The sequence below is a fragment of the Zeus faber genome, assembly GCF_960531495.2.
Source record: "Zeus faber genome assembly, chromosome: 7".
Lineage (NCBI taxonomy): Eukaryota > Metazoa > Chordata > Actinopteri > Zeiformes > Zeidae > Zeus > Zeus faber.
The window spans coordinates 22,743,083-22,760,243 of NC_137203.1; the positions used below are offsets into that span (position 1 = coordinate 22,743,083).

At 40.0% G+C, this 17,161-nt stretch overlaps 1 protein-coding gene across 1 annotated transcript; it reads right to left on the reverse strand.

The window, feature by feature from the left end:
* Positions 1 to 7,890: 7,890 nt before the first annotated feature.
* adrb3a (adrenoceptor beta 3a) lies at positions 7,891 to 16,854 on the reverse strand. Its single transcript, XM_080004475.1, has 2 exons — positions 15,110 to 16,854; positions 7,891 to 8,459 (listed from the first exon to the last, which is right to left on the reverse strand). The coding sequence occupies exons 1-2, from the start codon at positions 16,444 to 16,446 to the stop codon at positions 8,432 to 8,434; spliced, it is 1,365 nt and encodes a 454-aa protein (XP_079860601.1). The 5' UTR covers positions 16,447 to 16,854; the 3' UTR covers positions 7,891 to 8,431.
* Positions 16,855 to 17,161: the final 307 nt, after the last annotated feature.

The window sequence follows — 17,161 nt, forward strand, 5'->3', positions numbered from 1 at the left end:
GGACCCGCTAGCATCGAAGCTAAGAGCTGAGCATGGGGAGTGCTCTGTTGGCTGCGGAGACCAGCACAAATCTTTTAAAAGATAGATGAATTAATACGAGCTGTCTCTGACAAAACTGCAGTTGGGGGAAATGTACGTATTTCCTGTGTTTCTTTATGTGTGTGTGCGTGCGTGCGTGCGTGCATGCGTGTGTGTCCATGGTAGGTTGACTGTACTGTAGGCTGCAAACAAAACCGTAGATATATTTATTTTATTTATTTTATTATATTTTACGACGTTTCCGTAATAGAATGAAACAAAAAAGCCCCAAGCCCCGCCGTATCCCGCGCTGCTCCAAGCTCCACGCTGCTCCGGACACGGCGCTGAAAGTGGGAACAAACTTTTAAATGAGGTTTTGTAGATCCAATATGAGTGAAGATTCAACAACTGGGTTGCTTATTTCTTGCCTCAAATTTGTTCATAAACAGATTTTAGTGTACTGATAAGGTCAAATCAGTGAACGATCACAGACTACAACAGAATTGGAGAAAACAGAACCAGGGGCCTGGCTGCTCATTTACAATTAATGCGACACACACAGAAAACATTGTGTTCTGGAACGCTGTGTTATAGAGTTATGTTTGAATGCTTAGAATGCGTAATTTGAGTGTTATTTTCAGCAAAACACTTCAAAAACATGTTTTGGGGACCTCAGAGACTTATATGAACTTGTGTAAAATGGAGCATAATATGTCCCTTTAACAAATTGTCAACGATTCACTCTTTCGTGTGCCCATTCAGAAGACTTTCTCAGACATTTCGATGTCACGGTTTTAAGTCCTGTGTTCCACAATGGAAGCTGAAACTGCCAGTTAAAGTCATGCACCGGGGAAGCCCCGCTGGCTCGCTGTTCGCCGTTTATTGAAAGTTTATTAATATTATACACGTGTCATGTGTCCAAATTGCACCAAATTCGACACTGCTCGTCCTTGGGTTCCCAGCAATACACCCACCAAGTGTGAAGTCGATCGGATGAACGGTTGTCGAGCTAATCGAAGGACATACATACACACAGACATACATACGTACCGTACAAACATAAAGAGAGAGATTCCTTCCTTTATAGTTATAGATCAGAAGATAACATTTCACATATTGCAGATCAAAAATATATATTGCTAATATATATTTTCAAAGGATATGTTGCCCACATACAAAAAGCTATATTTCATGACATTGCATAAATGACATGTTTTTCTATGGTGTCAGGGTTGTGCAGTAATTCAATTTGTCACCGCGGGCGCTGTGTATGCAACTATATCCAGCTGGAGCCACAGCATGAACATGAAGGAAGATGAAAGAAATTGAAGGAAGCTGAAGGGAGTTGAACTTCCAAATATGGTTGGTGGGCTGCTTGGGTCAGAGAAGAGACCGCGCTCAAAAACGTGATGACATTGATCTCGGCCACTCATGATTGCAGATCAACCCTGGCTGTTTCGTCCTCCTGTTGGAGACTTTTCTGTCAGTTTTATTTTGAGGTTAATATTTTAAAGGTTTGGGTATTGGAAATGTGTTTTTTATTCATAGGGTTGTTGTGTAAATGTATGTAAAATATATTAATTTCTATTTTATACGATGTGCAATTTGTGCATTTGAAATGTTTATGTCTTTTGAAGGCTTGAATCTTTGAAAATGTTATGCTTTCCATTGTAAAGGTTGTTTGACGGAATAAAAATATAACTGGCTCAGCTGGCCAGGAGTTTCACTATAAAAAAAAAAAGTTAAATAATCTCAAGCGTTTCCTTTTTTAATATTTGAGTTTTGTTTTCCAGTTTCAAAAGCATAATATGCTTTTGAAACTTATTCTTAGATACACGTGTACACACCTAGATGGATAGATTGCAGGGTTCTCATGGGTGTTTTCCACATTTACCATGTATGGTTATGTTTATTATTACTTTTAAAACTAAAAATGACCCATTAGTTCAATTCTTTCCCATCTCACCTCAAAGAGGGTTCCCTCTTCAATTCCTTGTGTTATTAATTCTGTGTTTTGTTCCATAAACAACGCAGTGTTTTGTTATATTTCATTAGGAAACGGAGCGGCGTGATACAGCGGAGCGCAGATCACAGGCACCTGCCGTGGTGCGCATTTGGGCGCCTCAATGTCCATTCACACTTAAAAAAAACCCCGCCTGATGAAAAAGGCACCATGGGGCAAAGAGGCATGTTCTCCCCCAGCACGTGCCTAGAACAGAGTTGGGTCAATTGGGTCAATTAAACATCAGACACATGAGTAATTCTATGTCAAAGAATCATTTAGTTTTATTCTGTAGGCTGCAGTCATCTGGGGAGCCTGCCCTGGTGATGTCACTCACCATCACAAGGGGAAGAAAGATAGACAGGTCCAGGCCAAGAAGCAGGAGCCTCGTACCAGGGTCTCAGGAGTTCAGCCCTGAGCCGCACGGCACCAGTGAATCCAACGGTCTGGTTCTGCAAAATAGCCGGAGAGTTCTTCCCCAAGCAGCTGCTGTGGCCCTCTTGATGAATTCCGCGAGGCCGTAGGTGATGGATAGTCTGGACAAAGGGTTTGATCTGCGCTTATCCTCTTCTTCATCTTCCCAACAAAAGGTTACACAAACACATGGCCTTCCTTCGCCTAGATACTCTGTGGAAACATGTCCATAGCCTAAAACACACGTTTTTTTCAACTCATAAAGGCTTTCGAGCTTGTCAAGATAAAGAAAGAACCCTGAGAAATTGAGGAAAATGTCGCAGGTGAAACAACACGGGCGTGACTTGCCTTTCCCCGCCAGGTAGACTTTGTTGGCGTGGGTGTCGCTCCTGAAGGCAGAAAGCAGCTTGGACTGGGGATTCCCCGCAGCAGGACGGGTGTCGACAAACACCGGCGGATGTGTACATCGCTCTACAACTTGTTGCCGTGCTCCTTGGACGTCAGCGCAGTCTGCACGGAGCTTTTGTTTGCTGCTGTTACTAAGTTACTGCAGCATCTAGATACCGTGTCTTGTCAGGGTTGTGCAGTTATTCAGTTTGTCGCCGTGGTCGGTGTGTATGCAACTACATCCAGCTGCAGCCGCAGCACGAACATGAAGGAAGTTGAAGGAAATTAAGCATCCAAATATGGTTGGTGGGCTGCTTGGGTCACAGAGGAGACCGCTCTGAAGACGTGATGACATTGATCTCGTGATTGCAGATCAATTCTGGCTGTTTCGTCCTCCTGTTGAAGACTTTTCTGTCAGTTTTATTTTAATGTTAATGTTTTAAAGGTTTGGGTATTGGAAATGTGTCTTTTATTCATAGGGTTGTTATGTAAATGTATGTAAAATATATTAATTTCTATTTTATACGATGTGCAATATGTGCAGTTTAAAATGTTTATGTCTTTTGAAGGCTTAAATCTTTAAAAATGTGTTCCTTTCCATTGTAAAGGTTGTTTGCCCGAATAAAAATATAACTGGCTCAGCTGGCCAGGAGTTTCACTATAAAAAGAAAATAGTTAAATAATCTCCAATGTGTCCGTTTTTAATATTTGAGTTTTGTTTTCCAGTTTCAAAAGCATATTCTTAGATACACGTGTACGTACCTAGATGGATAGATTGCAGGGTTCTCATGGGTGTTTTCCACATTTACCAAAGATGGTTATGTTTATTATTACTTTTAAAACTAAAAATGACCCATTAGTTCAACTCTCTCCCATCTCACCTCAAAGAGGGAGCTTTAATTCCTTGTGTTATTAATTCCATTTGGTATACCTCATGAACTGTTTTTTTCTATTTCTTCATTTATGGTGTTGGTGGGCTGAGCCATTTTTTGGTCATTCACTTTAGAGGACAAATTTAAAATATTCTTAATCTACAGTATATATGTGTATCTAGACGCCTCACTGGATGGGGGTACAGGGGGAGTTTCAAGGATCAGGTTTACCGGATTTATGAAAAGATGACACTCGTATATCGATTCCAACTTGAACCCTGAATGCCCTTAAACTGGAGAGAGCTATGCACACCATTCACATCAAATTTATGTCCACAGTTTCACCAACAACTAGTTGGAATAATTTTATTATATTTATGTTGAACATTGGGTGTTTTCCAGGCATCTCCTGCAGTTTGATACATTATTATAAACCTTTTGAACGGTAAATTTTAAATACAGCATTGAAAGCACTACACCGGGAGGAGTACGGCACAATGTGGAGAGGGGGGTAAAGTCACTGGCAGGGAGCGTGAGGCCTTGACATTGAACAATTTTAATATAGTTGTTTCAGTTTTGAGGAGTGAATTTCAATGTTTAATTCACAAATAAGTAAGGATAGGTGTGGCCATGACGCCTGTGTAGAAAGTAAAGAAATTTCACGAGTAGAGTTCATGACGATTCCAGTGAGACTCCAGACTCATCAGAAATAAAATCAAATAATAAATGTGAATGCTCATTCGTGGGCCCCCTAATGTGGTGTAAAAAAATTAGACAATTATTAATTATAATCATTGTGGAGGGGTGTTCAGCCCATATCAATAACATACCAAACTACATGTTGGCTGATGTGAAATTCAGAAATTATATAGTAGGTCTACATTAAATCCACGTTTTAATGATCCCATGATGTGAGGTTTGCAAAAGTTATTCAATTATTCACATTATAAAACATATAAAAAATACATTTTGACGTTCATAAATATCAACATTTAAGTATAAATATATTTTTAGTTAGGCTAACACGATCCATAGTTTATCCTCATTATTTCTGCTTAATAGTTGCTAAAATACCTATTTATATATATATATATTTTTTTTTTTATTTTGTTTGCCTAAGCCACTTTTTGTTTTTATTCATTCATTGATTAGACCACATTTTTTTGCAGTGAAAGTCAAATATTATTGTGGCTAAAACACTAGGTTATCCTTACTCCTTTGCTAAATAGTTGCTAAAATTGCTGCCTTTAATACGATTTTCAACGTATTTTTGATGGTCTGTCGCCTTCCTCCGCCACCGTAGGGCGGTGTTCACGTGGGCGTGTTATGGAGGAGGCATGGTTTGGACTCTGCAGCTGCTTTACTTCCTTCGCCATTAGATAATGGGAGTGGTTTGAATGGGGCATGGTTTTAGGAGGCGTGGTTTTAGGAGGCGTAGTTTTAGGAGGCGTGGTTTGTAGGGTCTGCAACGCCACAGCTGGACCCTTCTCTGGATATGTCCCAACATATAGTGACAGTTTACGGAAAATAAATAAATTATTTATTATTTATTATTCATAAATTCTCCACGTATGAAAGAACGAGGATTTTGTTGTCATTAGGTAGGCGTCATAAAATGACAAGACGTGCAAGTTGGGAGTGAACGAGTGAGCGAGTGAGGGTTTTTTTAATTATGCCACCCTCAGTGACTGCTTTTTGAATTAAACTGTGGAGGTCTCGAATCACTCAGTGGGAAATGTCAACTGCATCAAACAATAACAAAACAAAAAATTGCGTTCTGTCCCCATTTATGTATTGCTCTTATTTTCAAAAGTTATGAAGCTAGACTGGTGGAAGTTATGGCGGCTTCAGTTTAATTTCATTCAAAACCTCATTCTACCTTCAAATTTCCTATAGAGATTGTAGGGATTCATTGGGTATTTGTGTGCTTTCCCACAGCTTCTCCTCTCGCCTGTATTCAAACTGGCAACGTGAGTAGTAATTATGGGATAGTGTATGAGAGTGGCTCCGAGTATGCACCAGCTCACAGTGGGGTGAGTGGGGCTGGACATGAACATGGCCTTCCCAAATACTGGGCAAATACCGACCAATTGTATTACTGCTCTGGTGGACACCAACCAGTGGCAATGACAACTCATCTGTCCTTTTATACATTCAAAAATAAAACAGGTCATAGCAGGCCTTATAGACGGGAAACTTGTGGAAAAACATTAAATTGAACACATTATTAAAAACATTACATTTGGCTAATTTGGGTTTCATCATTGTTGAAAAGTAAATTGCAGATATTTCAGTCCGTTCTCTACACAGTGTTACTGTTTATTGTACTGGTACATGCCGATTCAAAATGTAAGACTTTCCAACACTTTTTAATGGCACGGTTTAACAAAATGTCAATGATTCAGTCGTGTAAAGTCACTACTGGTTCCTTGTAGATCAGATGTACGGTTGTCAAGATAATCGAAGGACATTATTACATACAGATGGTGCCTTTATAGTTCAAAAATAATAATTATATATTATATAGTAATAATAATAATTGTTATTATTTTATTATTTTAGTGTTCTTAAAAAAAGTATTAATAGATAATTTATGATAATAATACTGATTGTTATTTGTATATATATATATATATATATATATATATATATATATATATATATATATATATATATAGCTGAGGATCCACATTAGTCTCTCCAACAGGAGGACGCACTTCTCCTTTGTCTTTATTTTGATTTGTCTTTATGTCTATGTAAAGGAAAACACAACATTCAGGCAGGTGTTTTTATGTGGGTGGCAAATGCCTGTGTTCTAGGGGGCCGTATCCCCTGCTATATATATATCCCAAGATATACAGTTTATATATATATACATATATTTTATATATATATAAAATAAATCTTCTCCCTGCCACTCGTCTGGACTTTCTCTTCTCCCCTTTCCTACCGGCTAAATGTAATTTATCCTGGAATATTCGACTCATTAAAACTTGTTAGTTGCTCCGTTATTCTCCTGCTATGATTATACAAAATAATGTCAGGAAAGTGCCTGATTAAAAGGGAACCATGGAAATCGAGAGTCAGAGAGGCATGCACAATTATTAGATGATGATGATGATTAGAAATCATGGAGTCCTACTTGGGCCACTACCATCTCTCCACTTATGCCTGGGACAAAAATATTTACTATGCTCCCGCCCCGCCAACACCCGTCCTAGAAGTGTCATAAAAGTAGGGCATCAGTCGCTAAAACAACACAATTATTTAATGTTTCCAGGGGAACAGTACCAACATCTATGACAGCAAATGTCAAACATGGACAAACTGCAGCAGAGGCTCAGTGTCTGCAAGTTGATGCTCAGCAGCAACGTGACAGGATAGTGGATAGGTGCCATGAAACTGCAACCTCAAAAATGACCACAGCATTGTCATAGCTCCATGTGATCCAGTCTCAACAAAATCGACACATTGTGAGCTTAACAAAGCTGGAATTTATAGCACAGGCTGCTGGTCGGAAACTGCTTGTATCCAAAAAAACATTTTTACGGTCTGATTGTCCTTGTTTCACCCTTTTTCCTGCATCTGGAAAGGACAAAGATTACCCTCAACCCGCAACGTCTGTTGCCAGCTATTTAACGGATGAACTGTAATGTAAGACTAGTTGCACATTTCCCTCATCATGTTTTCATCTTCCAGGATCTCCTATAAACGCTGCTAAACAAGTTCAAGAGTGGTTTCGGGAACACCGCAGTCAACCGCCTCTCACGATCACCCCTATCACCTGATCTGAACATCACTGAAATTTAGTGGGAAATTCCGGATAATTCCCAGAACAATATTGCCGCTGTCCCTGAGGCAATGGATGGCCCTACCACTTTGAAGGACCTTAATATTAATATATCGCTCGATGTTTTTCGAGTATTGTCCCCTGGATCCCCTTGAGCTAAGATGCAAATAAACCCAATCCTCAACAATATTCTTTTCAGAACCAAATATTATTATTATTTTTTTTACCAAATACACTTCACACATCACATGACATTGGGCTATGAAAATATATCTATGACAAAAACAACAATGATTTCGCATTCACAATATTGGTGTTATATTGCAGTTTATTAACAGCCTTTTCCATTATTTCATTCCTCAGTGCAAGAAAAATTGCGTCACTTTGACACAATTTAAAGGGTCGGAGTGAGATAATGTATTAACTAAGATACAGGTTCCAGGTTTAAAGCAGAGAGAGATTAGGGAGGAAGACACCAAACCTGAACATTTTCGCGTCATAGCCCTTTCGATTTTTTTCTGAGGATGTTTAAGTCATAAAAGTGAATACAAATTCTGTAGCTCTTTTACTACAGCCTACATGTGTGGAGTGATACTGCCATATTAAATAAGCACGTATGGCACATACGTGTGGACTCTGTGTATCATAAATAGATAAATTACCTCGTAAAATACATTATTAGTCACATCCGTCTTTACAAACCTAAGGCCGTCCTTGTTGGGGCATCAGAGGAAGCTGCATCAATGGAGCTGTCCAATGCTCAAGTTTTTGTCCTCATGCTGCTCCTCAAACCAAGGCCACAGCGAGCGGTCTTCATCGCCGTTTCAGAACGTCCTCATCGCGTGTCCTTGGTGCTGTTCCGCTCTTGGCGTTGGCACGAATTTGCCGTGGCCGACGAGCATTTGATTCCTCTTCATTCCTGTAGCGTTGATGCCTTTTCATCGTTTCTTATCCATCCTTTTCCTGCAACGTGAAACTGAGCCGGAGAGCGAGAGAGAGCCACGTTAGTATTTAAGGGTTACGGTTAGGGCTAGGGTTAGGGTTAGAGTTAAGGTTGGGTTAGGATGAAATGTGATACCTGCCAAGTCATGGATATCACATGCATGTATCAAAATAGCCTAGAAACAATTTTTTCCGAATATTGCACCAAAAATAAACCAACAACAACAACAAAAAAAAACGCTGAAATTTAGCTTTTGCTATTTTGATTCCGATAAAGATAGATAAAGTAAAAGTTAGAAATTGTTTGCATATTTATTTATTAAGTCCAAATGATTCGACAATGGAGGGCTAACTTGGCTTTTTGGTGTCATTCATGTCTTTGGCATGGCATGTTTCCATTATCCCTCCTTGGTTCCCAGTGGAAACCCAACGACGAGGCTGGTATCTGGTCCATTTAGCTTGGCACGGGACCCGGTGAAATGCGACTTCTGACACACTGTTGTTGGAGAACTCTCTGTTTAAGTTACTGCAAGAATTGTTTCTGTAGCGGTCACGCCCTCTGAGGAATTTGGGTTCATGCAGTATATCAGATAAAGATGTCCCCATGACAGCGCAGGATTGCAGGTTATTTGTAGGTCTTTCATTCTTGCGATCCGTAATGTCGTCGTCATTATTAAACCAGGGTGGTTTCTGTTAAGTCTTGCCAAAAATAGTGCTCCCCCACATGGATTTTTCCGGTCCTACTTTTTATTTTCTGAAAATGATTGGAATTCTGATGCTATCTCCTCAGTTGTACACGTCTCCGCAGGAAGACAAACTCTCTGGAGGCATCTTTTTATGCCTTTTTAAAGATCTGAACGCATACTGTATGGAGGAAATGTGAATGAAACCACATGCAATTCTGTATGTTAGCACATTTCCCACAATTTGGATTTATGGCGTAATCTCCCTTAAGGGGGAAAAAGGGAAGCAGCTGATCTCTGATGCGGTCCCTGTTACAAGGAAATAAAAATGATTTTAACAATATACGTCAATCATCTAGGAATGGGGCCTGACACATTACCAAAATACTCTATAAAACATTTTTGGTGGTTGGATCCGTTATGTTGTAAATCTAGAAAATATATTGTATCTTGACAACTTTTAATGGTTGAATATTCATTTTAATTGCTATTGAGATTGCAATCAAAATAAACATAAGCATAACGTGCATGACTGCATACATGACACAATGAGAGCCTTTTTATTGGTCTTGAACCTTGGATAGTTCACTCGCTGAAAATAAGACCACATGGGAGGTAATGCAGTCAACATATTTCAAATATACAGAATAGAGCTGCGGTGGCAGCATGCTACACAGTATTAGTCGGCATATAACACATATAGTTAGCTATCAGTGGTAGATATGACCAATGTAAGAACTTTTTTGGTATTTTGATATGTGCCGAAGTTATCTTCACCAGAGAGATCCTATTATTGTATATGAATTTAACCATTATTCTTAATGTATCAAAGCTATACATGTCAATAATACACCTGGAAATAAAGGCAAAACATGAAAAATGTAATTGGAGAGCTTTAGATCAAGCTTTTATGAAATACAGTATGCACGCGAACAGTATTCTGAATACTTAATTCCCTATATTGTTGCGGATATATAACACTCAGGTCCTTTTCCTCACAAACTCTATTGATTTTGGCCGCTGTTTTTATGAAGCAGGAAAAAGAAAAATAAAGTTATAGCTCGGCTCATTGTTTAATCAGTGGAAAATCTGATCCACTAGGAGCGATTCCACTCTCAAGTTGTTTGCTCTGCTCTCAAAGCGCTCCATTTAAAGACCTTGATGCCGGCGGATCTGATCTGATATCACCTCGGCCTTTGAAAAGTATGGCCCAAGATTTCCCACATGTCATTAACATTTGACATTTTTATCCCGGCCTTCAATTCGAGCACTCTCTGGCCTTATCTCCGCTGCAAAGCCGTGGAAGCTTGTGTGCTCAACCTGGCGGCATGGGTAGATTTCAGTCAAAGCCTTTAAATGACACGGTCCAAATTTAATTCAAAGACATGTATTGTAAAGGCCCCTTCTGAAATACCATCAAAACATTCGGTTGCTTAATGTCTGTCTAACGATGTCCTCGCAGCAGCACTTTAACCTATTAGACTGCTATTTTGGTAGCTTTAAAATCACATGAAGCTATAAATTGACGCACATTTTGACGCATAGGGAATTTCCTTTGTTGATTTACTGTCAGGACTCATAGCTTGTCAATCTGATTTCTGCAGCGTCTGTTAATCACCTCGTCAACTTCATTAATTTCACACATGGTGGTTCTACAAGCCCTCCATTATGCTCTATAATTTATAGAAAATGTCAAATAACAAATAAGAAAACTCGTATTTTATACTGCCCTTTCCATATAACCTGCATAATTTATTTCCCTGTATTTACAAAGCATCCTCTCTTAACGAAAGGAGCATATGTGGAACAATGCCATAATGGGAAGGCTCACGCTGGCATTTTAAACAAAGCTGCTTGACATTAAAACACAACGTCCTTTCTGATTCATTTCTGACGCGCCGCTCGCCCGGGTGCAAATAATAAGAGTGCGGCAAGACATAAAATGTTGAATCTCAAACCCCGGTGGTCCACTCATTTTGTGGGTTTTAACATCGCTGAGCAGTCATGTATCATTAATGATTGTTGAACACAGCCTGCATTGCCATTTAATGTGTCTAAAATATTTACCCATCAATTTCGAGTTATGTGCCAGTTCTGGTAACTGTTGTGAGTTACCAATTGCGTTACCGGCATTCAGCTTTTTCCACCCTTTATCTCACTCTCTCTCTCCCTCTCTCTCTCGCTCTCTGTCCCTGTATGTTGTCTCTGGTTATTATTTCTCATATAACATGTACATTAACTCAGAGGCGTATAGTGTAATGGGGATCTTTAAGCTGTGACCTCATTGATTGCACATTGGGTTTTATCTTTCAGGTGTGTGTGCTTATTTTGGCAACCCTGGCTGAAAATAAAAACATTTTGATCGAACAATTCTCATTGCAACCTTTTTTGTGATTTTGCAACAAGGTAGAAAGACAGCGATATCAATCCATTTCAAATCTATTTCTGTGCCATACGCTTCTACTGTACTGTATGTAGTCTTTGTTCTCGTAGAATTTAGCCGCACCAGGACAAATTCCCCGAGGCCATTGTTGCCAAAATGCGTCCCTCTAGTGATATTACTGCTTTATTTAGTGAATTACATGCGGCGATATGTGACATTTCACTGTTAACAATACATTTAAAGGTGCAGTGTGTAGAATTTATCGAACGGACTTGACAGAAATGGATTATAATGTTCATAAGTATGATTTAATTTGTGTATAATCCCATGAAAATAAGAATCGTTGTGGTGATTTTACCTTAGAATGAGAGGTTTTTATCTTCAAGCAGGTATGCATCACAGAGGCTGCCATGTTGCACCGGCATGTTTTCCGTGTTTCCGTGGTCCATGATCAAACACGGGCTCTAGAGAGGGCCTTTCGCGTTTTCGTGAGTTTCGTGGCCACTGCCTTTTCCACAGAGGCAGACATGTTGCAACATCGTGGGGAGGGGTATTCAGTTGGTTACGATCTGCAACCTCACCACTAAATTTTACACACTGCACCTTTAAAGGATCCAATTGCAATCAAAGTAAATTAATTGAGTTCCTTTGGATTGCACACCACACAGATTATTATTTGTTCTGATACAGAAATAACTATCTAATAGTAATACAATCATGTTAAGTGATGTCTATGGGAAGGAACGACAAGGATTGTTAGCCACGACGTGCCTCTGTGTGTTTCCATGAAAACAAAATCTCTGTTGATAATGGTGAAGCTCTTCAGTGCTGCCGTGCGAACCTCACTGTCTTCAGATGAACTCTAAGACTAATATAATATAAACCTGTTTTCTAACTGATGCCGACCACTCTGACAGCAGATTGCGTATATCCGTTCTACTGTTCAATTCCCCATTTATTGAATGTTTCATCGTTCTGTCCCCCGCCTCCATTAAAGTTCATAGAAAATTGACAAGAATATAGATGAAAAGATGATAAGACAGACACTGAAATGCTCCATACCTGCGGACCGCACATTTTACAGGCCTGTTACATGCGGCGAAGGCACTACATGTCGTTCAGACTCCAAATTCCCTGCATACACTGTAATAGGGAGCGTATCCTTGTCGTATGTGGTCATTATTACGCGACCCCGCCCGCAGCTCTCATTGTGAGGGAACTGCTGCTTACATTCTTTCAATACATTTCACAGCAGTCTGCTGAGCTCTTCAGGGCGCTCTATTACAGGACGCTCTGGGCTCCTTTTAAGGAATACTTTTATGTACTCCTAAATACCTCCCACATTAAAGCCTAATTGATTGCACCTCTGCAGGTAAGCAAGAGTGAAGGGCAGACGAGGCACCTTTCATTCTAACGACTCAATGCACTTATAATAATAATTAAAAAAAAAAAAGCAGTTACCTCACTCATATAAAAGGTTCACTACTTGAGATTCGACTGACCTAAAGTTTTCACTTGGAAGAAAAACATGTATAAATTTAAGCCTCGATGGCACATAGTCGGGAACTAGCTGTTTAATATCTTTTCTTCTACATGACTCATCATTATTGCTATATATCTGCATGGCTTTTACAGGAAAAGTCCTGTCTCAAATTCATGTGACGCTGTTGGCTGTTAGTTGCGTAAACAGCTTCTCCAGTCTTGTGGCCCGGTGATAAAAAAAACCCAACTTATCAGCTGCAGGGGGTGTCTGGCTGGGTGTGGTGAGGCCTGACAAGAGGGGCAATCCCCTCAAACTGCTCTAACAACTGGAGTGGTCACTTCAAATTCCCATGAATTTCTCAAATTCAATCTACTAATCCACTGAGAGAAATGTTGAATGATTTAACAATGGTTGCATTGATGGGCGCTCCCACAATATGTAGAATAAAATAATTACGGTTGTTTCCGTTAGCGCAGTTAATATTACTAAGTCAAAACAAAGCACCAGAACCTTACTTCTACGGGATTTGGTTAATAATTTGTATCAAGTAAACATCAGTCTGTTTCAAAGATCAAATTCAGGTAACTTAATAAAACTATTCAAATGAATAACCTTACGTTCATTTAATCACTGAGTAGTTAAGCATTCTGCAGAATGTATTTCAAATATAGCTCATGTGACTTTTTAGCAGCAGCCAGTGTTCCAGTGGAGATTGATTTTCTTTTATTTTTCTATGTTGTGCCGCTAGTTCCAACAGCACGCAGAGGTACTCAAAACATTGTTGGATTAAAGGTCTTCCTTTTTTCATTAAATGTACATGCCTAGTAAGCTGCAAGGCAGCAGGATTCCTCTCAGAAACAAGAAATGTTAAGCTGCTTTTTGTGTCCCTGTGTTATATTTCTCAAAACTATTATCAATATGATAAAAAATGTCTTGAAAAGTACGCACCTTTTGGTGCATATAATACAGTTGTATATATTGTGCATTATACCTGTTGTAGACTATTGTACTATTTCCATTTGGACAAACAGAGATGGATATGCATATCAAATTGCTTCTCACTATGGAAACATCTACTGTGTTAACATTATTTGTAACATTTGATATTAATTTCGATAGCCATTTTTTGTTATTTGACTGAAATCAACAGCTGCTGTCACCATAGACAATGCCAGTCAAACATGTCAACAACGTTGTTTAATAACTGTATAATTGTTTATCGTTCAATTTCAGTGTCGTTATTTTTCCACAGATTTTCCAGAAAAAAAAAGGTTGTACAAGACCAAAACATATACAAAATCTCTCTTAACTTTCTGTATTTCTCCCTCCCCCTCCCTCTCTTCCTCTCCATCCTTCTGTCTGTCTCTTTCTCTCATTATCTATTGTGCATTGAATGTACAATCATAACAGTGAGTCAGCCACACAATTGAATTTGCTCAATATATGTCAATTAATGACAACATTTGTCTGTCAAATTTAATCAATGAACAGTCTTCACATAATGATATTGTAAAAACCTGATATTTTGCTAGTTTGCCCTTTTATCCTGTAACTCAATCAAGTTCCAGTAATACAAAGACCTTGAGATTGTATGTGTGTGTGTGTTTAAATTGTTGTGCCGCCTTTTCAGAGATTTAAATAAAGAATGTAATCCATATGTATGTATATGTTTAATATAATTTCTTTTCTATTTTCTTTGCGATGTAAAACATGCAATACATACATTTCAAAGGCAATGGAAGCAACGACACTTTTCTTTACTGTTCTTGACAGTGCGTACGACAGTAACGCACCTGTTGGGATAGATTGATTTTATGCTTTTATTTTACGATGGGAAAAAAATTGTCGAGAATTTTGCTTATGGAAAATTGCCATTGGTTAATGAATGTGTGAGCCATTTTTAAATTTCGAATTTTAAACCTCATGGGCTATTAGTTTTGAAAAGTAGATGGTATGTTCATTCAGCACAACTTAAACGGACAAGAAAACAAAGTAGATTATATTTCTATATTTCTTCTGTCATTTTCCACATTCATTTGACATTGCATAGTTGCTTGTTAGTATCATGCTTGCCTACTGAACTAAGGAATATAAATAGAGAAAAGAGAAACAGCGTAAAACAAATGAAAACTTACAATTCTGTCTCTGCTTCAGAGAGGTCACTGAACTGTGTGCTGCCGTTGGAGTAGGGCAGTGCTGAGGAAGGGACCTCGCTTCTATTGCTGCCCTGACTGCTGGCCAGGCTCTCGTTCCTGTCCGTCATGGCAGTTGGAGCCTTCTGGAAAGTGCCAGCGGTACCTGCCTCGACCTGCCAAACGAAGCAGGAGCAGCGGCTCCGTAGCTCTTTGTAAAACGTGTGGAACCTTGAGGTGGACAGCCAGGGGCAGCCCAGCAAGTTCTTAAAAGCGACACGGAACTCCGGGCTTCGGCAGTAGATGATGGGGTTGAGGCCAGAGTTGACGTAGCCGAGCCAGTTCAACAGGCGGAAGATCTCCACCGATGGAACGTTTCTGTTAAATACGTTGATGATGTTGGCAACGAAGAAGGGCAGCCAGCACAGGGTGAAGGTACCCATGATGATGCCCAAGGTCTTGAGGGCCTTGTGCTCCTTCACGAGCATGAGTCGCGAGGGCCTTCGCTTGGCACTTTTACTACGTGTTGCTGTACCACAGGTGCAGGAGCCCACACACGCAGATGGAAGAAAATTGTTAATGTGGTTGCCAAGCTGCATCGTTGGGCACTCGTTCTGAAAACGCATTCGATTCTTATCTATGAGTTGCATCTGCCGTGTTGCTATTAGAAAAACTTTGGCATAAACAAATATCATTATGAACAAAGGGACATAAAAAGACACTACAGATGAAGTTATGGCAAAGGTCCTGTTGGTCACAAAGTCGCAGCACGCAGGGTTCTCATAGCACTCTGTCGCCTCCGGGTCATCCTCTGCACGCCAGTATTGGTTCATGATTGGAACAAAAGAGATGAGGGCCGACACGATCCACACCAAGCAAACGATTAGCCTGGCACGCCACTTATTGATCAGAACCTTGTGTCTCAGGGGCCTGGTGATGGCTATGTAGCGGTCCACCGCGATCACGCAGAGCGTCTCGATGCTTGCTGTCACGCAGAGGACATCCACAGAAGTCCACAGCTCGCAGAACGTGTCACTGAGCTGCCAGTTGCCTGTCACCACGATGGTGGCCCCCAGAGGAACCACCAGCACCCCCATGATGAGGTCGGCGCAGGCCAGAGACATGATGAAGATGTTTGTCATGGTTTGTAGCTGTGATGTGCGCGCTATGGCAATGATGACAAGCAGGTTGCCCACCACGATCGTTAGTATGATAAGGACCAGAATGATCAGGCTCCAGGGTCCCGCAGCTAGGTGGTACGGTCCTGTTCTGTTTGTGGCCACCATGCTACTGGTGGTGTTAACCATGTAGGACGCCGTGGCATTGAAGTTGTAGCCCATTGTCAGTAATGGACACGGCTATATTGACTCAAGTCAAAAATGTCTTAATGTCACATTTCACATTCAACTCAGATAAAAGAATATCTGGCAAAAGTCAAATGCCTCAAAACAATTTCTGTTTAAGTATTTTGTTCTTCAAAACACACATACTGAATTTCATAGTTATTCATTAGAAAACAGTATTCCATGATGTCTCCAAAGTCTCCAAAGACCAATAAAGGCAGGTGAGATGATCCTCTGAAGCCTGTGGATGCAACATACCTGCGGAACAGACGTAATCCAAGGTGTCAAAAATGCTTGCAGACCAATGTAAATATTTTGGAGTTGGAGTGAGTTTCATAAATCCAAGAGTAAATGGCAAAAAAGAGGTTGAAAAAAGTAATATAGAGAAGACACCATCTTATGAAGTTGAATATTTGCACTTGGATTTAAATAGTCTGGCGGAATTTGTTGCATCTTATCGATGCAACTGTTGAACACAAGTACGAGTGAAGCTGCTGCAAGAACCACCAGAGTGCACCCGGCTGTACACTCCTCCTTTAGCGCTCCCTCTCTCTCTCCCTCTCTCTCTTTCCCTCTCTCTCTCTCTTTCTCTCTCTCTCTCTCTCCCTATCTCTCTCTCTCTCTCTTTCTGTCGGTCTCTCTCTCTCACACACACACACACACACACACACACACACACACACACACACACACACACACACACACACACACA

Coding starts and splice junctions, on each gene's coding strand:
- adrb3a (XM_080004475.1), bottom strand. CDS start 16,446: ATGGGCTACAACTTCAATGCCACGGCGTCCTACATGGTTAACACCACC. Junction 8,460..15,109: donor TCTGAAGCAGAGACAGAATT/GTAAGTTTTCAT, acceptor TCTCCGGCTCAG/TTTCACGTTGCAGGAAAAGG.